The sequence below is a fragment of the Sciurus carolinensis genome, chromosome 15 (genome assembly GCF_902686445.1).
Source record: "Sciurus carolinensis chromosome 15, mSciCar1.2, whole genome shotgun sequence".
In the NCBI taxonomy this organism is placed as follows: Eukaryota; Metazoa; Chordata; class Mammalia; order Rodentia; family Sciuridae; genus Sciurus; species Sciurus carolinensis.
In genome coordinates, this window is record NC_062227.1 from 80,576,377 (window position 1) to 80,601,677 (window position 25,301).

General features: G+C 50.6%; 1 protein-coding gene across 2 annotated transcripts in view; it reads left to right on the top strand.

The window, feature by feature from the left end:
- Positions 1-25,301, top strand: part of Znf236 (zinc finger protein 236) — a 93,572-nt gene that overhangs the window by 60,082 nt on the left and 8,189 nt on the right. For both annotated transcript variants that reach the window (XM_047526301.1, XM_047526302.1), the window contains exons 20-27: positions 1,932-2,214; positions 4,172-4,275; positions 5,372-5,740; positions 6,457-6,602; positions 6,696-6,936; positions 7,287-7,466; positions 10,301-10,488; positions 23,199-23,330. In XM_047526301.1, the coding sequence (XP_047382257.1) occupies positions 1,932-2,214; positions 4,172-4,275; positions 5,372-5,740; positions 6,457-6,602; positions 6,696-6,936; positions 7,287-7,466; positions 10,301-10,488; positions 23,199-23,330 (1,643 nt within the window). The remainder of the gene's footprint in view (positions 1-1,931; positions 2,215-4,171; positions 4,276-5,371; positions 5,741-6,456; positions 6,603-6,695; positions 6,937-7,286; positions 7,467-10,300; positions 10,489-23,198; positions 23,331-25,301) is intronic.

Here is a 25,301-nt window from a genome sequence, read left to right on the forward strand (position 1 = left end):
GGCACGGAGGAAGCGGTGTGCCCCAGCAGCGTGGCCTCTGTGCGGGCTGCTGGAACCCGGGTGGCGTCCCTCCTAAAGTCTGTCCTGCACTCAGGGCGCAGACAGCGCGGGCGGCGGCAGGCGAGGCAGCTGCGTGGAGCTGCCGGGCTTGTCCTGCGGCTGCCCGTGGGTGGAGGAGCAGCCAGCCTCTGCCTCCCCAGGTCCACAGCAGCCGGCCCTGTGGGAGCCGTGCCTGCGGCCAGACCCGTGTCACCTCAGGCCGTCTCATTTGGCTGCCCAGGAGCTGGGCAGCGGGCGGCGGCTGCTCCTAGACGTCTGCCCAGCCCCACCACCCGTGCTTCTGCCTTGGAGCACAGCAGTGGTGTCTCAGCAGAGCCCGCCTGCCCCACAGCGGGAGCGCGTCGCGCACGCTGGGTCGCCACGCGGGTGCTGTGAGGCTCCCCTGCCCTTCTCACCATGCGTCCTGCGGGCCTGCTGCTCCCGTGGCCGCCAGTGCTGTCCTCACCACACTGCCGAGGGGAGGTCGTGTTGATGAGGGCGCCAGGGCATTTGGTCAGTGTCTCAGGAACCAGGTCGGCCGGGGCTGCGGCCCCTGCTGGGTGCGTTCCCTGTTCTGCGCTGGCCGTCTGCTCCTGAGGTCCCACGTGTTCCCCTGAAGCGAGAGCAGCAAGGCTCAGAATCCACCCCCCAGGCAGCCAGAGCTGTGTCCTCCACGCAGAGGAGCCTCTTCCCGAGGCAGCTCTGGGCTCCTGCTCCCGCCCTGGCTCGCGGCGTGGTGTGTGCCAGGCTCCAGGGCTCAGAGAGTCTTTGTTTCCGTTGGTTACACTGCCACGGGGTCAGTAAGGCGTGAGAAGCAGCCCAGGTTGCTGCAGGTCCAGCCCCGCACTGGGCACGTGAGGAGCTGTGCTGGGCCTGCTGGGCCTCCTGCAGCACGGCCCGCCCGCTGCTCTGGCCTCCCGCCTTGGTCAGGAGGCCGCCTGTCGCTCTGCCCCGCCCAGGCCCGGGGGAGGGCCGGGTGTCTGCTTGTCAGTCACGGCCCGTCCTGCCTGTGCCCCTGGCGCTCTCCTGCTTATCGTGCTGTGTCTCCCTCCCGCCTCCCCTGCCGTGCTGCTGCCCTGTCGCTGTGTTCTGACCTCTCGAGACCCTCAGGCATCCTCCCACTTCACTGCCAGCCTTGGGGGACGCGTCCGTGACCCGACCCTTCTCCCTGAGCCTGGAGCCGTGCTGTGGAGCCCAGCCCGCTGCAGACGCCTGCTCTGGGCCTGCCGCTCTCCCTGCCCGCCCCTCCCCCCCATCCCCACTCTCAAGGACCCCAGGTCCTGACTGGCCCCGTGGGGCCAGCACTGCCCTCTGTCGCGCGTTTCCTGGGTTCCAAGTCTGCGTCCTGTGTGGCGCTGTGCTCTCACCCCCAGCCCAGGCTCCCATTCTTGTTCTCCGTCAGCTGAAGTGTGCCCTGCTCTTCCCCGAGAGCCATCTGAACGTGCGTGCGTACGTGCGGACACTCGGTCTCAGTCCTCTCTTTGTAGTAAGTTTTTAAAGTGGGCTCTGCTAATTCGCCTGCTTGGTCCCCGTTCGGGCTTCTGGTTCCCTCTGATGGCAGTCTGCTTGCCCGTTCCTAGTGGCTGTGTTTGCGAGCACTGCGGGTTCGCCTGGACCCCAGCAGCTTCGAGCCGCCCGCTGGTCCTTGTGTTGGGGTCAGTCCCAGTGTCCTCAGGGTCAGCAGCCCCCCCAAGGCCTATCCTTCACGTGCCTGTTTCCTTCCCCGTCTCACCTGGCTTTTCAACAGAACAGCAGTGGGAAAGGCAGCTCTGTATCATCTCAGGAGCAGCCTGGGTTGGCTGTCTCGACCTCGTGCGCAGCTAGTGTTGATGGACCTGTTCTGAGCACAGCTGCGCTTGGTGAGGTTTTGGTCCTCTCCTGTGTTTGGGTAGATATGTGCTTGGAGGAAGAGGAAGAGAACCCAGACAGAAGTGCCTCCAGGAAGTCTCGTCCCGAGGTCATCACCTTCACGGAGGAGGAGACGGCCCAACTGGCCAAGATCCGGCCGCAGGAGAGTGCCACAGTGTCCGAGAAGGTCCTGGTGCAGTCGGCTGCAGAGAAGGACCGCATAAGCGAGATGAAGGACAAGCACGCGGAGCTCGAGGCCGAGCCTAAGCATGCCAACTGCTGCAGCTACTGCCCCAAGAGCTTCAAGAAGCCCAGCGACCTGGTGAGGTAGGCCCTGCGGTCTCGTAGGTGGCTCCTGGAAATGCATGCTGGGATTCCTCTGGTGCTCCTCAGGGCAGTGCGGGAGGCTGGCTTCTGCACGTGCCCTGTGTGCAGCAGCTTCGGGAGTGGGGCTTCAGGCGTGTTGACTCTGTGGTAACCTCCCTGGAGTAGTCAGCAGCAGGCCTGTTTCTCTGTGCACTGCTTGTGCACAGTCCTGTGTGGTTGCGATAGTAGTAAAAAATAAAACATTTGTTTACTGAGGAAGATGGGGTGCTAGGCTTTGAGGGGTGCAGAAGAGCCAGATGCCCTCCTGCCCCGGGGGCTGCTGGTCTGTTCGAGGAGCGCACGTCAAGCTGGAAACCACGGGAGGAGTCGGGCCAGCAGCTAAGAGGGCGATGGATGCACGGGTGGAGTGTGGCAGGCGGCAAGGAGTCCAGAACCAAGGCTGAGGCAGAGTTAGGAGCGGAGGACTGTGCCGCTGGGCAAGGTCCAGGTCCAGACTCTCCCAGGTTCCTGAAGTGTCTTTCAGAAGTGGGACTGCTTAGTCTTTGCTCTAGGGTATAGAACTATCTAGACAGATAGGCATAGGCAGCTTAGTAAGTAGAACTGCTAAGATTTCAAGGTGGCGGATGTGGCAGTCTGCTCCAGAAAACACACAGGGCATGTTCCACGTGCTCTGGACCCACAGAGTGCTCTGCAGCATGGTGGGGGCAAGGCGGGAGGTGTGTGGGCTTGGGGAGCCCTGGGGACATGTGCACCTTGTGAGAAGGGGATGTGCACGGCCAGCGAGGACCGTCAGGTGGAGAACGCCCAGAGCTGCGTGGCGGGGGCTGGAAGGGCCTTGTGTGGAGTGCTGGACGGGCCTCGAGCTGCAGCCCAGGACGGGACCTAGGTCATGGGAGCTGTGCTGTGAGGGTGGGGACATGCAGCGGAAAGCCAGCTCTGGAGGGACGGGGGCGTGGCACCGAGTCCAAGGTTTTTGGAGTGCGTCTGGCCGGGAGGCTGAGGAGCTGGCTGACAGGGACAGTGCTGTCACCGTGGGAGGTGGGGGATCATGGATGAGACAGTCAGCCTGCCGCCCACTGGGGGGTGTGAGGTGGTGTCTGAGTCCACACACCCTTGGGACATCCCCCAGGCCGGCAGGGAGGGCGAGCTGGAGACGAGGCCGCCTCAACGCACAGGACAGGAGCCAGTCCCAAAAGCAGTGCACAGCAGCCAGCTGGCCCGTCCTTCCCTAACAAACCTCCAGGCTGAGCCTCCCTTCCTGTCAAATCGGGTTCACAAGGAGACACACCAGGGCGGGCGAGGGCTGTGCCGCCCTACAGGGAGGGCCGCTGTGCGCCTCTGTGCTTTCCGGAGGTGCCCACACCTCCCACCTCAGCCTGTGATGCCACTTCCCGCTGACTCCTGTGTACCCGTGAGTCGGCACCTCAGACCCCACTTGTCCTTTGTAGTGGTGACATCGGGTCTGCTCGGCAGCCCGGGGCTGTCACCAGCCCCAGTGCTGGATGCCATGTGCTCCTGCAGGCCGTAGCCCCCAGAGGCTGTGTCCCCGAGCGCCTGCTTGCTGCAGGTGTGGTGAGATGGCCTCCCCCAGGCCCCAGGGCTGCACTGGCTGCTGACGAGGGCCCCACCCAGCCTGTGCCTTGGCCGTTTCTTCCGTGAGTTCCACCTCACCCACCTGTCTGCTCTGATGTGCGCTGTCTTCTTGCTGATTAGCAAGAGTTCTTTCTTTTTTAAGAAATTAACCTTGTTTTCATTTGTCTTGCAAATATTTTTGTTATTTATATTTTTAATGATATTTTTCACGTGTAGAGTAAAGCTCAAAATTTGTATTTGGCCAAGTTTAATCAGAACCTAGGAACACATGATTCTTATTTATATGGTTATGAATTTCAAATCATAAAGTTGTCAGTGTACATATTTAAAAATAAAACCACTGAATCGCAAGTGTCTTTGTTAGGCATGTTCGAATCCACACTGGAGAAAAGCCGTACAAGTGTGAGGAGTGTGGGAAGAGCTTCACGGTCAAGTCCACTCTGGATTGCCACGTGAAGACCCACACAGGTACGGACGGCCTGGGCAGGCCTGCTGCTGCTTCTGTTTCATTCCCATGTGTTTCGCACACTTTGACACTTTGTCAGCATCATCGAAAGCTTAAAAGTCAGGATCTGTGAGAAAGTGGGTATAAAAGGATTTTTCCCCCTAATCCTGACATGAGGAAAATGGTCCAAGAAAAGGAGATGAGATCTTGAAGTCGCGGGTCATGTTCTTCCTCTGGGTCTCGTCTGGCCGGAGGGGTGTCTCCTGCAGCCTGTTGAGGCTTCTTGAAGGTGGGGGCTGTGGAATCCTACCAGCCTCCAGTCGCCATGCTGTGCCCTGGGCTGGGAGGTGCCCCCACCCTCGGTGCCTGCTCAGTGGGCTTTCTGCAGCTCCTGTGGATGGGAAGCAGAGGGTGTCTCTGAGAATGCTTCTGGCGGCCCTTTCTCCATGTGCAGTGCCGGGGTGACCCATGAGGACCCAGTGTGAAGTCCGGGCCTCCTGTGGTCCCCACCTGCATCACCCCTGCTGAAGCACTTGTTCCTGGGCAGCAGAGGGAAAGGGCGGGCCAGGAAGCTTTCCTACCCAGGCTCTCCCAGGGCAAAGCGGAGAGCCTGGGCTGGCAACCCCTGTGTCCTGGTGGCCTTCATGACCCAGGTGATGGTGAGAAGAGCTGGGAAGGAAAGAAGTGGGTATGTGACCGGCACATGGCGCATGGTCCCTGAAGGGTCCCTGCCCGGTGCCAGCCACACTGGTTGTCCCCATTTGACAAAAGAGATCAGAGATTAGAGATTAGCTAAGGTGCTGAGTGCCCTTTGTAAAACCAAAGAGAAGCCACACAAGTGGCTAAGTCTGCTAAGTCTGCACCTTGCTTCCAGTAACCATCAGGCAGACACCAGCAGAGGCGAGACGGTAGTTCAGGGAAGGGCACAGTTGATGTGGGTGAGCACGCACTGGCCTCAGGCTGTCAGCAGCATGCCCTGGGGCTCTGCACCTGGCTGCCAGGTCGGTAACCTCTGTAGAGCACTTGGGCCCAAGGATCCCACACTGCCTGCCCTCGCGGCCCCGGGGGTCAGGAGCACGCCGTGCCGAGGCCCCGCTGACGCTTGGCTGCTCTCCGCAGGTCAGAAGCTCTTCAGCTGCCACGTGTGTAGCAACGCCTTCTCCACCAAGGGCAGCCTGAAGGTGCACATGCGTCTGCACACGGGAGCGAAGCCTTTCAAGTGCCCTCACTGCGAGCTCCGCTTCCGCACCTCGGGCCGCAGGAAGACGCACATGCAGTTCCACTACAAACCAGACCCGAAGAAGGTCAGAAAGCCCGCGGCACGCAGCTCGCCAGAGGGACTGCAGCCGGCCAACCTGCTGGGCTCCTCCTCCACGGACCCTAACGTGTTCATCATGAACAACTCCGTGCTAACAGGGCAGTTCGACCAGAATCTGCAGAATCTGCAAGGACTGGTGGGCCAGGCTATTCTGCCTGCCTCGGTGTCGGGTAAGAGCCGAGCTGGGGAACGACCCCTCTCTGTATGCTCTGCACCCCTCGTGTCCCGGGTGGAGGGGTGCAGTTTCTGCAGTGGAGTGTGCCCTTCCTGGAGCCTGTCCCTTCTGAGGCCAGAGGAAAGGGGAGTTCATCTTCCACTTCCCGTCTGCCACGTGTGCTTCTTAACACCTTAGCACTTTGGTCTGCTTTTGGTTTTAGTGGCCGAGATGTGTTTCTCCGTACTTGGCGTTCTTTTAGGTTCAGTAGTGAGAGTTGATTCCGGAACACTCATTGGTGTAGCTTCCAGTACAGTGGAGTTACTGCGATCCCCGGGTCACAGTCTGAAGAAAGCGTCCCGGCTGCCGGGTTGTTCATAACTGGCAGGAAGCCCAGCAGTTCTTGGCTGCAGCAGACGCCTTGGTGCCTCGCAGCACAGTTGCAGCTGGACTGGCGTTTCTTGGGCACTGCTGTTTTCAGACCTGGGTCTTACCTGTGGACTCTCTTTGAGCCACTTTTTGGCATGTTTTCAAAATAGATACTCCTGATATTTATCTCACAGGATTTGTTTTGTGATGATTCAATTAGATAATGTATGTGTGTAGTGAAAATACCAGGATTACTTTAGTGAGTTATGTTAACATTTATAAAACTTATTTAAAAATCCCTGTGTGAAAATCAGATTCGAAAAGCGTTCATGGTGTGACCCTTCCCTTCTCCTTCTCTGGCAGCTGGTGGTGACCTGACGGTGTCTTTGACGGATGGGAGCCTGGCCACCCTGGAAGGCATCCAGTTACAGCTGGCTGCCAACTTGGTTGGGCCAAATGTTCAAATTTCCGGAATCGATGCCTCCAATATCAACAACATCACGTTGCAGGTGTGGTGACTGCTGTGGCTTCTGTGCTTTCGCCTTGTCCCAGTCACTTGGAGGCTCGCAGGGTCCATGATAGGCATCCGTGTTGCTTTGCAGATCGATCCCAGTATTTTGCAGCAGACGCTGCAGCAGGGCAACCTGCTCACGCAGCCGCTCTCGGGGGAGCCTGGCGCGGCCCCACAGAACAGCTCTCTGCAGACCCCGGACAGCACGGTGCCCGCCAGTGTCGTCATTCAGCCCATCTCAGGCCTGTCCTTGCAGCCCACAGTGACGTCTGCCAATCTGACCATCAGCCCACTGTCTGAGCAGGATTCCGTGCTGACCACCAGCAGCAGTGGTGAGACCTGTGTTGGTGTCACGGTCCTGTCCTTCCTGGGGTCGAGCGAGCTCCTCTGAGTCCTCAGCCTGCTTGCTCGGTGCGCCTCTGAAGGGCTTGTGCTGGCAGCCACTGTGCTCGTGCCCCGTCTGGTTTTGTTGCAAGGCTGTCCACGTGGGCTCATACACGTGTCCCTATGGTGCTCTGGATCAGACCCAGGGTCTTAGAGGAAGTAACTGGAGGCGATGGATGGGTCATTCTGAATCTTTATCTCTTTGAAATAACAGTTTAATTAAATTACTTTTAATACACCTGAGGATAAATGTGCAGTTTTGGATCTCAGCTATGTTTTGCTTTGTACTGATGAGCAGGGACCCAGGACCTCACTCAAGTGATGACTTCGCAAGGTCTTGTGTCCACGTCCACGGGCCCACACGAGATCACCCTGACCATCAACAACTCGAGTCTCAGCCAGGTCTTGGCCCAGGCGGCGGGTCCCACAGCCACGTCGTCCTCGGGGTCTCCACAGGAGATCACCCTGACTATCTCTGGTTAGTAAGTTTGCGTTTCCAGCCTCCTTCCAGCTGCGCTGACCTCTGTCTTCCAGAATCAGCTCTGCAGAAAACCAGGATTCAGTGAGCACTTGTCATGTGGAGAAATCCAGGCTCGGTGAACTCCGGGGCTGGAATTCAAGGCTTGTAGTTTTCTCAGGTCACTTCCTATAAGTGGAGGCGACTACATAATTCGCAGATTAGTCTTTAGAGAGTCTGTGATTCCACAACACTGTGTTCAGCAAAGAGCAGAACAGATAGCTTTGTGATTCTTGCTCATGTTCCATAAACTGGAGACAGGTTACTGGGTGGACGCTCTCAACGAGGACGTCCTAGAGACCTGTGGTGCTCACCTGCTCTTTGTCCTCAGATGTCTACTTAGATTAGATAGAGAAATTCAAAATATGGCAGAACATTGCACAGCAGGTAAACCGGCCCGAAATATCAATGGGCAGGAGCTCACTCGAGGTGGGCAGGTAAGCTGTCCTGAGGTCGGTTAGCACACAGGCGCCCCATCTCGGAACGTGTGCCTCCCTGGGTCCTGGCTGGCCACTGGTCTCGGTGTGCTCTGGCCTGTGCTGGCGTCCAGCCTGTCTGTCTGGCATGCTTTGTGCCCATGGTTCTCAGCCCTACGCTCTTTGTGTGAGCCGGGAGTCATTTTCTAATGTGAGGATTTTTATGTGCTGGTGTTATTCTGATAACTTGTTGAATATCGGCACGTTTATGCTCGCTCACTTAATCCTCATAACTATCCCATGAGGTTGTCCTTGAAAATAAGAAAGCCATTTTGCGGACAGTGAAGGTTCCTTCCGTGGAAGCCCTGGTGTGTAGCGGGAAGCAAGGTGCTTCCCCTGGAGCCAGCCTGGTGGCGCAGCAGAGCGCGCTCCCCGCCGCCCGGCCGTGAGGCACCCAGGATGTATCACTTTTATTTCAGTAAGATTTTTGCAGAAATTAGCAGTGGGATTAAAAGAAAGGTCATGTTGAGAAAGCGGAAACCTTTGTTTTTCAGGATGGCGTCTTTATTCCTTTTTCACGTGAGAACTCGAGGGCTTGTTTTTTGGGTGGAGCTTTGCTTTTGAATGGCATGCTGGGAGCTTTAGATGCGATTGGACAGCAAAATTAACATTGCCTCTTAGTAACTCAGTGACTTTCTGCTTTCCTTTTGTATATCTGACTTTTAATGTTGGAAATGAAGAAAGTTATTTTAAGCAAGCTGTGCTGTCCGTGAGATTAACTTTGTACCCCAGTGTGGGGGGCGTTGAGCAAGGCCCCATTCTGCCTGATTCTCGCTTTCAGTTCAGGATTGTCTTCTTTGGTTTCCTGCTGTGCTTTTGTTTCCTCTGTTTATGAATAGTGGCCGTTTTCTTATGCTTACACATATATTAAAACGTGTATTGGATACAACTAGTTTTTGAAGTTTTGGCTTAAAAGTTTTGTCCTAGGAGAAAACTTCAAATCAGTCACTGAGGTGAGGCTGTCCTAACACTGGGCTTAGATCTCCCTGTGGTTTTCTTGTGGCAGTGGAGAGTGACTGGGTACAGACTCCAAGCAGCTCTCCCTCACCCACTCCGAGTAGGGGTAGGAAGCAGGGGATCGAGCACCGCTACCGGAAGCACAGACGTGCTGGGCAGAGTTTCCCTTAGTTTGTAGAATGGACTTTTTTTTTCTTTCTGTTAATTCATAGAGTCAGATGCTTGTGAACACTTGAGCATGTGCGTGTTAGGTTTTGAAGGCTTCCAGCAGCTGATGAGGTCCCGTGTTTGGGGAAGATCAGCCATTGAGTAAAAGGCAAAAACAGTCCTTTGCTTCCCCAGATCAGCCCAGTTGTCAATAAAAAGCGAAGCAGGAGTCAGACTAGCTGCAGCTGGACGGTGAGCCCCCGCGCTGCTCTGCTGGTGGCGAGGAGCTCCCACCTGCTGCGGGCCTTGGCTCCCAGGCTGCAGGCTGTGCAGCACAGTGTCAGGCTCCACAAGGGTGGGTCCCTCGCCACTTTGTGTTTGCAGAGTGGCAGCTGCAGGTGAGAAACTGGCTTTGCTGTTGGACAGGCTCCTGGCCGATGCAGCGGGGTTCTCAAGGTGCTGGCAGAGGGTTTTGTTTTTTTTTGTTTTTCTCCATATTTGGGGTGAGCTTCCTGAGCCAAGGCTTCAGTTGCTGTCTTGAACGCGAGGACGGAGCGTGCGTGCGGCCGGTGTTGGTGCTCACGAGCAGCACTGTGACAGCCTCAGGGGCTCTTGCAGGCTGGACAGTCCCTGTGAGCCCCTCCTGCTTGCCAGAAGGGTGTGTGGCATCTGCTCTGTACAAGAAAGGCCTGGCTCTGCCCCATTCTGTCCCAGATAGCTTCGTTTCTCCTAGCACTGACTGCCAGGGGAAGTACCCAAGTTTTGTTATCTTTCCTGAAGAAACTGAAGACAGCAGGAATCAACATTCAAAGGTTGCACGAGGGTTCTTTTTTGCCTGCGTTTCAGAACCAGGGGACACTGAGGTGAAGACCCCAAGGAGAGCAGCAGAGTGAGCTGGTTCTGCCGCCAACCTGGGCCCAGCTCTGCTCAGTCTGCTTGTTTTCTTCAGTGGTCTCTGGTCCTGGGAGTCCTCATCTGGGCTTTCTCTCTACGGGGTAGCAGTGACTGGGCTGTGGGTCTTATTTCCACTCTTCTTCTACTGATTGTTTCCAACATTACTGTAAGCACAGGGCGTGTGAACTTAGCTATTGAGACACTAAGAAGGTCCTTCCCGTGAGATAGGGTTAAAGGTCTGACTGTCCTTTGTGCACTGCGGGACCGGCCTCCTGCCTGGTGTTGCTCCCGACTGACTGCTTCATCTTGCCCACCTCACAGAGCTCAGTCCCTCCAGTGGGAACCTGCCTTCAACAGCACCAGTGTCGCCGTCGGCCATCTCCACTCAGAACCTGGTCATGTCTTCGTCAGGCGTGGGAGGAGATGCCAGTGTCACGCTGACCCTGGCCGATACTCAGGGCGTGCTGTCGGGAGGCCTGGACACAGTCACACTGAACATCACCTCTCAGGTGAGCGTCCACAGAGGGCAGCACGGGGCCTTTCAGAAGGTGACTGTAGAAACTTCATAAGTTCACTCTTTCCCACTGTGTATTGTTTTTGTACATTTTCTTTCAAAATAAAAATTTGTTTAAATAGAGTAACATGTTAGACATAAAAAGGGGATAAATTTCAGGCAACACAGCAAAGCACAAAAATTAAATGAGAAAGACCCTTCAATCCAATACCAAGGTGGAATCACGATGCGCGTTTTCATTTAGTTGTTCCTCTAAGTCTTTGTAGTCACACACACAGATGCATGTTTTTTACAATTTCCAGCAGTTTGTTCTTATATATACCATGTGGTATAAACTTGTGTTGTGGACGTCTTCTCTTACAATTTTAATAGTGGAAAACCTGGTAAGTGGCCCTACAGCATGTATGTCTGTTGGTGAGCCGTGCCAAGGGGTACTGTGCTGTTTGCGGGGTGTGGTGGGGAAGTTGCTGCCCTTGCCATTTAGGTTCCTGGGTGCACGACTGGATCCAGGTGTGTGCATTTTTACGTGACGCCTTGAGCTGAAATGCTGGAAAACTTTTCAGAGCCTAATTTGAAAATGAGAATGATAAATCATGATTAACCACAGTGAAGATTGATCATAGTAGAGCTAAGTCAGACTCTTGATGGTTGACCTGAAGGCCCTGTCCCTGGCTGATGGACGGAACATGGGTTCTGTGAACTGATCTCTGGCTGTCCTAAGAGCAGCACTGGCAGTAGAGTTAGAAAGTGGGCTTCTTTCCACTCGTTTGCTTGTCTTAGAGCAAAGCACATTCTTTGATTGTTCCATTCCTGCTTTTCGGGCTCATTGTACAAGAAAAACAAGATCTCGGCATTGCAAGCACCTTGGCCCCACACCTGTTTTAGCACCTGCTGGAGAAACCGCTCTGTTGTCTCACTCTCGTTCGCCAAATGGCATCTCCTGCGCTGCTCCAGGGCAGGGTCAGCCTGGTCCATCCCCACAGCCACAGATACACCCTTGAAAGGCTTGCATGCTGGCGAAGGGGGCTTTCGCCCGCACTGCTGGCCCACCCTGAGATGACCAGAATGGCTGCAGGGCCTGTGCTCCCTGGAAGTAGCAGCTGCAGCGGGTAGCCCTGCGTGTGTCCTGCCTTGCTTGGCCCTACCGTGCTTTCCCTCAGGGCACCTGCCTGCCCAACCCAGGACAGAACGTTTGTGGCCCTAGGAAGCCAGTACACCACAGCACGGTAGCCGGCATGTTCCATCATTGCATCCTGAGGTCTGAGCAGTGAGTACCTGTATCTCAGCACATATTTACTTTCTCTTACATGGCAGTCAGTCTCTGTTGCACCTTGCTGTTGTATACCTTCTAAATGTTAAAAGCTTAAACAACCACCTTAAAGTGTAAGTGACTGAAACATATTTTTAGAGGCAGGGGCTTAACCCCTTCATGGAGGGTTAGCTGCTTTAACGCTCCCCACCTGTGACCGTTGTTAGGCATCATGGGAACAGTTAGACTATCAGATCTGTCAGCAGGCGGGACAGGAGGCCGGGTGTGATGGCACCCCAAGTAACGTAGCATCCAGATAGCACTTGACTCCTGGCATGAGACCCGTGGCAGCTGAGGCTGGACTCGTCTTCTGGCTTCTTCCTGCTGCTACATTCCTGGTCAGGGTCAGCGGGTGCAGGAGTGAGTGGAGCCTGCTTCCAGCTGCCTCCGTAAGCCTCTGGCCTCCCCAGGCGAGGGCCTGGTGCCTCCTGTCCTTGTCGAGCTGCTTTTGTGGCCCTTGATGCTTCTTTTGTTATGTAGTTTAAACTCTGGTAGTTAAAGAGGTAGCCATGAAGTCAAAGTTATTTGAATTATGGATTCAATCAATTTAATGCTTTGGATAGGAGGTGTGAGGATGAAGTTGATTAGAAGCCTAAATGTTTCAGTAGTTGTGAGAGTGATTTTCTGTGTTAGATTATATCACATTGAGCCAGGTGCAGTGGTACACACCGGTAATTCCAGTGGCTCAGGAGGCTGAGGCAGGAGGATCATAAGTTCAAGGCCAGCCTCAGGCACTTACTAAGGCCCAAAGCAACATTGTGAGACCCTATCTCAAAATTTTAAAAAATCATAAAAAGGGCTGGAGATACAACTTAAGAGCAAACTCCCCCTGGATTTAATCCTTAGTATCCCCCCACCAAAAAAAAAGTGTATAAGTGTATGTATTATTTATCACTTTGAGAATTATTGATTATAATTAAAGTGAAAGTGCAGTAAATGCTCAGCATCGCGGGTGAGTTGTGTGTGGAAGTCTGAGTGTTTGCTTGGGCTGTCTGCGTCTTCTGCAGAACACGGGCTGTGGGCTTCTGGTACTGTGCTGCTGTCACTCACAGAAGCCTGTGAGCAGGTCGGAAGGGTTTTGCTAAGAGCATGTGTGGCCTACAGGAGGGTCTTCAAAGAGGGCTTGCGAATGAAGTGCCGTGTGACTGAGCCCTAGGATGGACAGACGAGGGTGGCCTGGTTCAGGGAGAGACCCGGCAAGGTGGGTGACTTTTCTTAAAGGGCGCTGCCCTGTGACCACCCCCGACTTGCTCCAAAGTCCAGAGCACTCTGTTTGGCACAGGAGGCTCTCCGATAGCTGCCTGCTGTCACTGGCCCCTTCTCTTGTCCTCTAGTCCTATCGTCCCGGACTCGCCTGTGCGTGCTGGCGGCCACTGCTGCAGGTCTGCCCTGTGCCCTCCTTGAGAGCCCATGCCACCATGAGTCCTGTCCCTGCCGCCTAGTGGGTACTCCCACCTGGACACCTGACCCTCCTGCTCAGCCCGCCTGGGCTGTGGGCTGCGGGGCACAGACTAAACTCCTGCAGGAGAGCTGGGCGTACCTCTGGAATTCTTTGGGGTTTGCCAGCCCTGCGTTTGTTACTGGGCTTTAAGATCTTAAATACAAAATCTAAACCCCCAAATGATGAATTAGCATCATTGTCCCTCCTCCCCGCAAAAAAGGAAAGACAAAGAGAAAAAGCAACTTGAAGTATTCCAATAGAATTGTGTAGATTCATTTGAATCTGTTAACTGGCAAACTTCATATATCCTACCTTGATGTAATAGTCTGAAAACTTGAAGAAAAGCTTTCTGAACCTTTCTTAAGAACTTCATGAATGGCATTCCTCTTACGTATATGTAATAGATGCTTGTATAATTGAAATCACTGTGTTACCAAGAGCTTAATGAACAAATAAGAAAATGTCAAATTGTAAATTATTATTTACTGTTATAAAAATATGACCTGAAACTTAAGAGGTGGTCATGAGAATTAGCAGTTTGTGATGGTGAGACAAGTGATAGGCAGCTGTCAGTAGGAGATGAGCTCATGGGGTTTATGTTGGTCCTGCCATCTCACGTGCTCCTCAGGTTAGGGAGGAATGGAACGAGAGCCCTGAGAGGGTCAGGCTGAAGAATCTGTTTCACCAGGGTCCCAGGGAACCAAGAGGAAGCAACAATTAAATATGTAATCACTATGGATGTTTGAAAGTTTTGAGTCACAGATGTTAATTATATATTACTTTTTTACTTTGTATAGTTTGTGAAAGAAAGAAAAGTGGTTCTAAAAGCAAAAACATTCTTTTTTTTTAATTTATTTTTATTGTAAACAAATGGGATACATGTTGTTTCTGCTTGTACATGGAGTAACAGCATACCATTTGCAAATTCATACATTTACAAAGAGTAATGATGTTTGATTCATTCTGTTATTTTTTTCCTTCCCCCCCACCCCTCCCACTTCTCTTTTCCCTCTATACAGTCCCTCCTTCCTCCATTCTTGCCCCCCTCCCACCCCCCATTACATGTCATCATCTGCTTATCAGTGAGATCATTCGTCTTTTGGATTTTTGAGATTGGCTTATCTCACTTAACATGATATTCTCCAATTTCATCCATTTGCCTGCAAATGCCATAATTTTATTATTCTTTATAGCTGAGTAATATTCCATTGTATATATATATATGCCACAGTTTCTTTATCCATTCATCAATTGAAGGACATCTAGGTTGGTTCCATAGTCTGGCTATTGTGAATTGAGCAGCTATGAACTTTGATGTGGCTGTATCTCTGTAGTATGCCGATTTTAAGTCCTTTGGGTATAGGCCGAGGAGTGGGATAGCTGGGTCAAATGGTAGGTCCATTCCAAACTTTCTGAGGAATCTCCATACTGCTTTCCAGAGTGGCTGCACTAATTTGCAACCCCACCAGCAATGTATGAGTGTACCTTTTTCCCCACATCCTCTCCAACACCTATTGTTGCTTGTATTCTTGATAATCGCCATTCTAATTGGGGTGAGATGGAATCTTAGTGTAGTTTTGATTTGCATTTCTCTTATTACTAAAGATGGTGAACATTTTTTCATATGTATGCTGATTGCTTGTAGATCTTCTTCTGTGAAGTGTCTGTTCATATCCTTAGCCCATTTGTTGATTGGGTTATTTGTATTCTTGGTGTAGAGTTTTTTGAGTTCTTTATATATTCTGGAAATTAGTGCTCTATCTGAAGTATGAGTGGCAAAGATATTCTCCCACTCTGTAGGCTCCCACTCTGTAGGCTCTCTCTTCACATTGCTGATAGTTTCCTTTGCTGAGAGAAAGCTATTTAGTTTGAATCTATCCCAGTTATTGATTCGTGCTTTTATTTCTTGTGCTATGAAAGTCCTGTTAAGGAAGTCTGATCCTAAGCCAACAAGTGAAGATTTGGACATACTTTTTCTTCTATAAGATGCAGGGTCTCTGGTCTGATTTCAAGGTCCTTGATCCATTGTGAGTTGATTTTTGTGCAGGGTGAGAGATAGGGGTTTAGTTTCATTCTGTTGCATATGGATTTCCAGTTTTCCCAGCACCATTTGTTGAAGAGGCTATCTTTTCTCCATTGCATATTTTTGGCACCTTTGTCTAGTATTAGAAAATTGTATTCATTTGGGTTTGTGTCCTTGTCCTCTATTCTGTTCCATTGATCTACCTGTCGATTTTGGTGCCAATACCATGCTGTTTTGTTACTATTGCTTTGTAGTATAGTTGAAGTTCTGGTATTGCGATACCCCCTGTTTCATTCTTCCTGCTAAGAATTCCTTTAGCTATTCTGGGTTTCTTATTCTTCCAGATGAGTTTCATGATTGATTGCTCTATTTCTGCAAGGTATGTCATTGGGATTTTAATTGGAATTGCATTGAATCTGTATAGCACTTTTGGTAGTATGGCCATTTTGACAATATTAATTCTTCCTATCCAAGAACATGGGAGATCTTTCCATCTTCTAAGGTCTTCCTTAATTTCTTTCTTCAATGTTTTGTAGTTTTCATTGTAGAGATCTTTTACCTCTTTGGTTAGATTGATGCCCAAGTATTTTTTTTTTTTTTTGAGGCTATTGCAAATGGAATTGTTTTCCTCATTTCCCTTTCAGCTGTTTCGTCGCTTGCATATAAAAATGCTTTAGATTTATGCATGTTGATTTTATAGCCTGCTATTTTGCTGAATTCATTGATGAGGTCTAGAAGTTTTCTGGAGGAGGTTTTTGGATCCTCTAAATATATAATCATGTCATCCGCAAATAGTGACAGCTTAAGTTCCTCTTTTCCTATTCATACCCCTTTAATTTCTTTGGTCTGCCTAATTGCTCTGGGTAGAGTTTCGAGGACATTGTTGAATAGAAGTGGTGAAAGAGGACATCCCTGTCTTGTTCCCGTTTTTAAAGGGAATGGTTTCAGTTTTACTCTATTAAGAATGATGTTGGCCATGGGCTTAGCATAAATAGCCTTTACAATATTCAGGTATGTTCCTGCTATCCCTATTTTTTCTAGTGTTCTGAACATGAAGGGGTGTTGTATTTTGTTGAACACTTTTTCTGCGTCAATTGAAATAACCATATGATTCTTATCCTTAAGTCTATTGACATGATGAATTACGTTTATTGATTTACGAATGTTGAACCATCCTTGCATTCCAGGAATGAACCCCATTTGATCGTGGTGCACAATTTTCTTAATATGTTTTTGGATACAGTTTACCAATATTTTGTTAAGGATCTTTGCATCTATATTCATCAAGGATATTGGTCTAAAATTTTCTTTCCTTGATGTGTCTTTTCCTGGTTTGGGTATGAGGGTGATATTAGCTTCATAGAATGAGTTCGGAAGGGTACCCTCCTTTTCTATTTCCTGGAATACTTTGAGAAGTATTGGAATGGGATCTTCTTTAAAGGTCTTGTAGAACTCAGCTGAGAATCCGTCTGGTCCTCGGCTTTTCTTGGATGGTAGATTTTTAATGGCTTCTATTTCATTGCTTGATATTGATCTGTTTAAATTGTGTATGTCCTCCTGGTTCAGTTTGGGAGGAGCATATGTCTCTAGAAATTTGTCAATGTCTTTAGTAGTTTCTATTTTGTTGGAAAACAGATTTTCAAAGTAGCTTCTCATTGTGTTCTGTATCTCAGTGGTGTCTGTCGTGATATTTCCTTTTGCATCATGTATTTTAGTAATTTGAGTCTTCTCTCTCCTTCTCTTTGTTAGTGTGGCTAAGGGTTTGTCTATTTTGTTTACTTTCTCAGAGAACCAACTTTTTGTTTTGTCAATTTTTTGAATTGTTTCTTTTGTTTCAATTTCATTGATTTCAGCTCTGATTTTAATTATTTCCTGTCTTCTGCTACTTTTGCTGTTATTCTGTTCTTTTTTTTCTAGGGCTTTGAGCTGTAATGTTAGGTCATTTAGTTGTTGACTTTTCATTCTTTTCTGGAATGCGCTCCATGCAATGAATTTTCCTCTTAGTACAGCTTTCATAGTGTCTCAGAGATTTTGATATGTTGTATCATCGTTCTCATTGACCTCTAAGAATTTTTTAATCTCCTCCCTGATGTTTTTTGTTATCCATGTTTCATTCAATAGCATATTATTTAGTCTCCAAGTGTTGGAGTAATTTCTGTTTTTTATTTTGTCATTGATTTCTACTCTCAGTCCATTATGATCTGATACAACACAAGGCAGTATCTCTATTTTTTTTGCATTTCCTAAGGGCTGCTTTGTGGCATAACATATGGTCTATTTTTGAGAAGGTTCCATGTGCTGCTGAGAAGAAAGTGTATCCGCTCGTTGATGGATGGAATATTCTATGTATGTCTATTAAGTCTAGGTTATTGATTGTGTTATTGAGTTCTATGGTTTCTTTGGTTGGATTTTGTTTGGAAGATCTATCTAGTGGTGACAGCGGTGTGTTAAAGTCACCCAGAATTATTGTGTTGTGGTCTGTGTGATTCCTGAAATTGAGAAGGATTTGTTTGATGTACAGGGATGCACTGTTGTTTGGGGCATAAATATTTACTATGGTTATGTCTTCCTGATTTATGGTTCCCTTAAGCAGTATGAAATGTCCTTCTTTATTCCTTCTGACTAACTTTGACTTGAAGTCCACTTTATCTGATATAGGGATGGAAACCCCTTCTTTTTTGCTGTGTCCATGTGCATGGTATGTTTTTTCCCATCCTTTCACCTTTAGTCTGTGGGTATCTTTTTCTATGAAATGAGTCTCTTGTAGGCAGCATATTGTTGGGTCTTTCTTTTTAATCCATTCTGCCAGTCTATGTCTTTTGATTGATGAGTTTAGGCCATTAACGTTCACGGTTATTATTGAGATATGATTTGTATTCCCAGTCATTTGGCTTATTTTTGGTTTTTAAGTTGGCTTGGTTTCTCATTTGAGTGGTTTTTCTCTTAAGGTAGTTCCTCCCTTTGCTGACCTCCATTGTTGTTTTTCATTTCCTCCTCTTGGAATATTTTGTTGAGAACGTTCTGTAGTGCAGGCTTTCTATTTGTAAATTCTTTTAACTTTTGTTTATCATGGAAGGATTTTATTTCATCTTCAAATCTGAAGGTTAGTTTTGCTGGGTATAGGATTCTTGTTTGGCAACCATGTTCTTTCAGAGCTTGAAATATGTTGTTCCAGGCCCGTCTAGCTTTTAGAGTCTGGGTTGAGAAGTCGGCTGCTATCCATATTGGTCTCCCCCTATGAGTAATCTGATGTTTTTCTCTCGCGGCCTTCAAAATCCTATCTTTATTTTGAATATTAGGCATTTTCATTATAATGTGCCTTGGTGTGGATCTGTTGTGATTCTGTGCATTTGGTGTTCTGTAAGCCTCTTGTATTTGATTTTCCATTTCATTCTTCAGGTTTGGGAAATTTTCTGATATTATTTCATTGAATAGGTTGTTCATTCCTTTGGTTTGTATCTCTGTGCCTTCCTCAGTCCCAATAATTCTTAAATTTGGTCTTTTCATGATGTCTCATAGTTCTTGGAGATTCTGTTCATGATTTCTTACCATCTTCTCTGTTTGGGCGACTTTATTTTCAAGATTAAATATTTTGTCTTCATTGTCTGAGGTTCTGTCTCCCAAGTGGTCTAGTCTGTTGGTGATGCTTTCCATTGAGTTTTTTATTTGGTTTATTGTCTCCTTCATTTCAAGGATGTCCGTTTGGTTTTTTTTGAGAATCTCTATCTCTTTGTTGAAATGATCTTTCGCTTCCTGCACTTGCTCTTTCAGCTTATTGGTATTATCATTCATTGCCTGCATTTGCTCTCTTATCTCATCCTTTGCTTCGCAAATCATCTTAATCATGTATAATCTGAAGTCCTTTTCTGACAGTTCTTCTAACATACTGTCATTGGATTCTATTAATATAGAATCTAGATTTGTTTGGATCATTTGCTTCCCTTGTTTTTTCATGTTGTTCATGTATCTTCCCCTCTAGCAGTGCAGAGCTGGGGTATTGCAGATTTCCCCCTATAGGCTTATAGTGACCCTATAGGTTTCCAAAACCCTTTCTTTAAGGGGAGATCAATATTAGCAGTGCCCAATTCAATAGTATGCAATCCTAGACCAAATAGCCCCTATGGGGACAATAACAAAATTGTCTTAAGAAACAAAATGAGTTCAAATATTATCTTCGGTAAAACAAACAGGTTTGCAATAAGGTCTGCAGTTTCTAATGGGGGACAAAGAGGATGCAGAGGGATGTAGAATGTGGCTGTTAATGGGATAAGAAAAGAATATACAGAAGTTCTAGAAAATAGAAAGCGTGAGAGTGTAATCAAAAGAAATTGGATGTTAGCACGCAAAAGAGGGAGAAAGATACTTTGAGGGAGCAGGTAAACAAAAGAAAGAGAAAGCAAGAAAAGTAAAGAAATAAAAACTTAAATTTTTTTAAAAAAGAGAGAAAAGAAAATCTACTGTATAACAGTCATACACTAATGAAACCTCCCAGTGTTCAGTAGCCTGATGCATGAGAGGTACCTGACAATGAGCTTCAAGCTTCCAGCAGGCTTCTCAGGATGGGATTTGCCCCACCCAAAGATCAGAGCTACGACTTCCAGGATTATCCAAGATGGCTGCTCTGGCTTCGAAATGTGTTGGCAAATGGGGAGCTGCAGCTCAGGGGTGGACGTGGTCAGCTGGAGGTCCTGGAGATGGGATGCAGTTGGCCCGGCAGGGGTCCTGGAGGTCCAATGTGTTTGGTGTGTTTCTGGGATCCTGGATGCCGAGTGCAATCAGTCGGTCTGGGGTCCCGGTGATAGGGTGCTGTCAGTTGGCGTGGGGGTCCTGGTGGCAGGGAGCAGTCAGTTGATGTGAGGGCCCCAGAGGCAGGGAGTGATCGGTCAGGCTGAGGGATCCTGGAGACGGGGCTCAGTCAGTCCGGCCAGGGTTCCTACTGGGCCTGGCTGTTGGCAAAAACATTCTTAAGTAATTTCCTTAAATATATTTTCTGATGACATTTCAGTTCCTGTGGTGAGTGAACTTGATCGACTGTCCGGGGCCTGGTAGTGACCTGGGAAACTTGCTGTCACATCAAGCTTTGGTCATCAGTGTCCAACCCTTGGTCATTTTTCAGCATTCCCCCGCTGGGTGGGCCATTGGCATTCTCAGGTCTCGCCAGCCCCTAGTGGGTCCAGCGCCCTCCCCTGGCTCAGGCGCAGCAGCTGGGCGGCGCAGCACTGGCCTCCCTGGCACGGTCGCAGGCCCAGGCATTGGGCATGCGTGCTCCAGAGGGTGTTCCCATGCCCGTGGGGAGTGCAGAGTTCTGCCGCTTCTGCCTCAGAGGGACTGGGTGCAGCGAAGAAGTGCGCGGAGTATAGATCACGGTGCAGCCCAGCGAACCTTGGGCAATGGCGTGTTAGTGGGTTCACTTGTGACATGCGGATTCTCCAGTGTAGACTTTACTGGACTCTAGATTTCTAACGAGGAATTTGTGTAAAGCATACTCGATATTTGACTTTAGACTGGGAATGTCTGAATTTGTGAGCCAACAGTGATTCCTATATATATCAGCATTTCTGCCAGGCAGGTTTTCATTTTTTATCTTGTCTTTGATTAAAAAAAGAAGAAACCTGAACGAACAAGTCCAGTTTGACACCATTTTTCAGATAGTGTAGGCAGGTGGTGCTTGCAGTGTGCCACTGACACCCTAGAGGTGTCACCACAGTGGGTGAGTGGAAGCAGCCACAGCCTCCCAGGCAGCGGTGATCATGCACCACCACAGCCACTCAGGCTGTCCTGAGCTCCTGTGACAGTGTGGCATTGCAGCGTGTGACCATTCATACTGTCCTGAGCTCCTGTGACAGTGTGGCATTGCAGACTGTGTGGCCATTCATGCTGTCCTGAGCTCCTGTGTCAGTGTGCCATTGCAGACTGTGTGGCCATTCAGGCAGTCTGAGCTCCTGTGTCAGTGCGGCATTGCAGACTGTGTGGCCATTCATGCTGTCCTGAGCTCCTGTGTCAGTGTGCCATTGCAGACTGTGTGGCCATTCAGGCAGTCTGAGCTCCTGTGTCAGTGTGGCATTGCAGACTGTGTGGCCATTCATGCTGTCCTGAGCTCCTGTGTCAGTGTGCCATTGCAGACTGTGTGGCCATTCAGGCAGTCTGAGCTCCTGTGTCAGTGTGGCATTGCAGCGTGTGGCCATTCAGGCTGTCCTGAGCTCCTGTGTCAGTGTACCATTGTAGACTGTGTGGCCATTCAGGCTGTCTGAGCTCCTGTGTCTGTGGCACTGCAGACTATGTGGCCATTCATGCTGTCCTGAGCTCCTGTGTCTGTAGCCTTGCAGACTGAGGGCCTTTCCAGCTGCAGCCGCCCTGCTGTCCTTTGCCCTCCCTGCCTGCCTGTGCTCTCTTCTCTGTCCACTCTCTGGCTACTGTTGCTGGTGTCACAGACTCCAAGCAGTTTTGTACATGGTAGGAAAATGGCATGTCTGTTTTAAAACAAGTGGTCATCGTTTTCCCTGGACTAAGTGTATGTGAAAACTTAAATCGCAGCATGATTTCATTCCACAGAGTCCACCCGCATATTTAAAAGGACAGTTTTTTTATGGCTGAACGGTTCTCCACCAGGTAACCATGAAAGGCAGTCTATCAGCTCAGGTGACTTGGGTGGGCCTGGGGCCTCCAAGTCCCTAGAAGCAGGGAGTTCTAGGGTTCCCATCAGGAGGATGCAGGATGACCCGCGTCTCACACTCTACCCCATTAACACGTAGTTACTAAGTGTTTATTGAGGACAAGAAAGTCTACCCGGGCTCCACAAATGTCCGTCTCAGCAGGCCGAGTGCAGTGTTTGTAATAAGTCTTACATGGGAGCAGCTTGGTTCCTCTGGATAGGGAATGGATCATGACTTGTCACAGCCACACGGTGCAGCGCATTGGTAGTGCATCACCACCTGTCAAGTTGAGGCACATTCACTACCCCCAGGGAAGCCTGGTGCCCTGTCACTCACACCCCTCTTCTCCCTGCCTGGGCAGCCCTCTCCTGTGCCTCTAGCCCCTAGGGGCCCTTCAGCTTCTTCTGTTTCTGCCTGTTTCCTCCGTGTGGAATCATAGAGCATGCGGGCTTTTGTGACTGACGTTTTTCAGTTTGCATGGTGTTTTTAAGGTCCATCCACGTTGCAGCTTGTATCTGTGCTCAGTTTTTTACTGCCAGATACTATCCCACTGTGTTCGCTTCCTGTCGCTGTGACGGCGTACCTGAGAAAGTTCGGGGAGGGTTTCGCCACTGTGTTCGCTTCCTGTCGCTGTGACGGTGTACCTGAGAAAGTTTGGGGAGGGTTTTGCCACTGTGTTCGCTTCCTGTCGCTGTGATGGCGTACCGGAGGACGTCTCAGGGAGGGAGGGAGGGTTTCTTTTGGCCCATGGTTGACCCCATCGCTGTGGGCTTGTGGTGAGACCTGTGGGAAGGGCAGAGCAGAGCTGCTCACCGCATTCCAACTGGGCGGCAGAGTGAGGGCGGAGGGTCCGCAATGCCCACCACCTCCCAGGATCCCCTGCGCTGCGAGTCCCTCTGTGGAGAGAGACGAGACCCCTGGTGGTCCACCCACCCCCAGGCTCACCTTCAAACACTGCTGCCCTGGGGACCAGGTCCTTTCTCAGTCCGTGAGCCTCTGGGGACGGTCCTGGCCCACACTGCCGCACCACAGCTTGCCTTTGTGTGCCTTTGTGCATTCCTCAGTTGGTGGCATCACACTGTGTCCACTCTGGCTGTCCATAGTGCTGCCGTGACCTTTGTCCTCAGGAGTTCAAGTGGACCTAGATTTTCATTTCTCTGGTGCTGTGTGGCCTGGTGAGTCTCGCTTTCTGCAGTGGCCGCGCCACGGAAGGGCTTTTGAATTCTGCCTGACTGGTGGGTGCCTGGACGCGCAGTGAAGTAACCACGATCCTTTGCAGGGCCAGCAGTTCCCGGCGCTGCTCGCGGATCCCTCTCTCTCGGGCCCAGGTGGCGCAAGCTCGCCGCAAGTCATACTAGTGAGCCACACCCCGCAGTCTTCGTCAGGCGCCTGCGAGGAGATCGCCTACCAGGTACACTGGGTCCATGTTGTCCCCACACGTGGGCTGAGGCAGGCGTGCTGGGCTTCGCAGGGGGCCCGCAAGTGGGGCTGGCTCCGAGGAGCCACAGGGCTGCGCCCGAGGACAGCGGCTGCCTTGTGGAGGCGGCCCTCCCTGGCGCTCTGCCCTGTGGTGTGGTGTCCCCACCTCCAGCCGCCCTGCTCCACGTGCGTCTGCGTGGCCCGCGCGTCTGCACGTGTGCTGGGCCCGTCCCCACGGCATGGCCCGTCCCAAGTGGGAGCCGTTTGGCAAGAGGTCAGAGTGCTGGAGGCTTGGGGTCGGCAGAGCGGCCCTTCGCCCGGGCTGAGTGCACGTGGCATCCCTGCCAGCAGCCCTGGCCCAGCAGCAGGTCCCCGCCAGGCTCTGGGCCTGCGAGCGGGACCGAGGCCACTTGGTGGTGGGAGGAGGCCGCCCCGCCTGCTTCTGCTTCTTGAGGTCCCTCCACCCCATGCACTTGCTACACACACATACACACAACACACCACACACACTACATACACACCACACATACTGCACACACAAACACGCACAGCATACCACAGACACCACATACACATATCATACCACACACACAACATGACACCACACACACACAAACATACCACACACAACATACCACACAAACACAGCACACAGCACTTACCACACACATATCACACGCATAGCACACACATGCACACCACTTAACACACACCATGGCATTTACCACACACACCTCTCACACACATGCATAGCACTTACCACACATACACATCACACACACACAGCACACACATGCACAGAACTTAACACACACACAGCACTTAACACACATCCACACACCACAGCACTTACCACACAAACACAGTGCATACACATATGCACAGCACTTAACACACGGCACACACACATGCACAGCACACACATATACCACACACATGCACAGCACTTACCACACACACATATGCACAGGAGCACTTACCACACAACATGCAGAGCACTTACCACACACACATGCAGAGCACTTACCACACACACATGCACAGCACTTACCACACACACAGCACACAGCACACACACAGATTGGAAGTACCTGATGTCTGGCTCCGACACCGTGTGTCTCGGTGACCTGAAGGTCACACCACATGCGCTCTGTCCCCCCTTTGGCAAGTGTGATTCGCAGGTCTCCCCTGCCATCCGTGTGCCTCTGGAGCGCTGAGGCACGTGGCTGTGGAATCAGCAGAGCACTGGGGACTTTCCTCTACAGCAGTCACAACAGCCAGCGGCTCAAGTCCAGGTTGTGACCTGGGCTTCTGCCGAGTTTGGAGCCTGGTTTCCGACCTGGTCGCCTGCTGATTCTTCCTTGTGCTGACAGTGATTTTGTGGACCTTGTTTTTAGAGTCAGTCTCTTTCTGTTTTTTCCCAGTACGGGGTTGACCCCAGGGGTGCTTCCAGCTCTTTCTATTTTTTATTTTGAGGTACATCTTTCTAAATTGCAAAGACTGGCCTTGAATTGTGATCCTCCTGCCTCAGCCTCCAGATGAGCTGGGGCCACAGGCATTGCTGCTGTGCTGGTCTGTTTCTCTCCTGAATGAAGGGGACCAGATGCTGACTTGTGGCTTTGCAGAGTGGACTCTGGCTACAGGCAGCCCTGTCTCTGTTGCTGTGACTTTTGGCGCCTGTTTCAGATGCGGAATGCTGTGTGCTCCGCACTGTGTCCTTTCTTTTACCCACGTGACTTCTTTCTTTTTTGTATCTGCAAGCACAGAAGAGCTTTGGACGTCATTTTTGACAGGGTTTTAGACTCTTGGCTCACGAGGAGTTCCGTTTGTTTTCTGCACACGGGCGTGCAGAGTCGCCCCTGGCATGCCCCGTATTTGCAGTATCTTCTGGGTTTGGGTTCCTTTCCTCCCTCAGTCTCTTCTGTCCAGAGCGCCTGTGGCAGCCCTTGGCCATGGTCCAGCA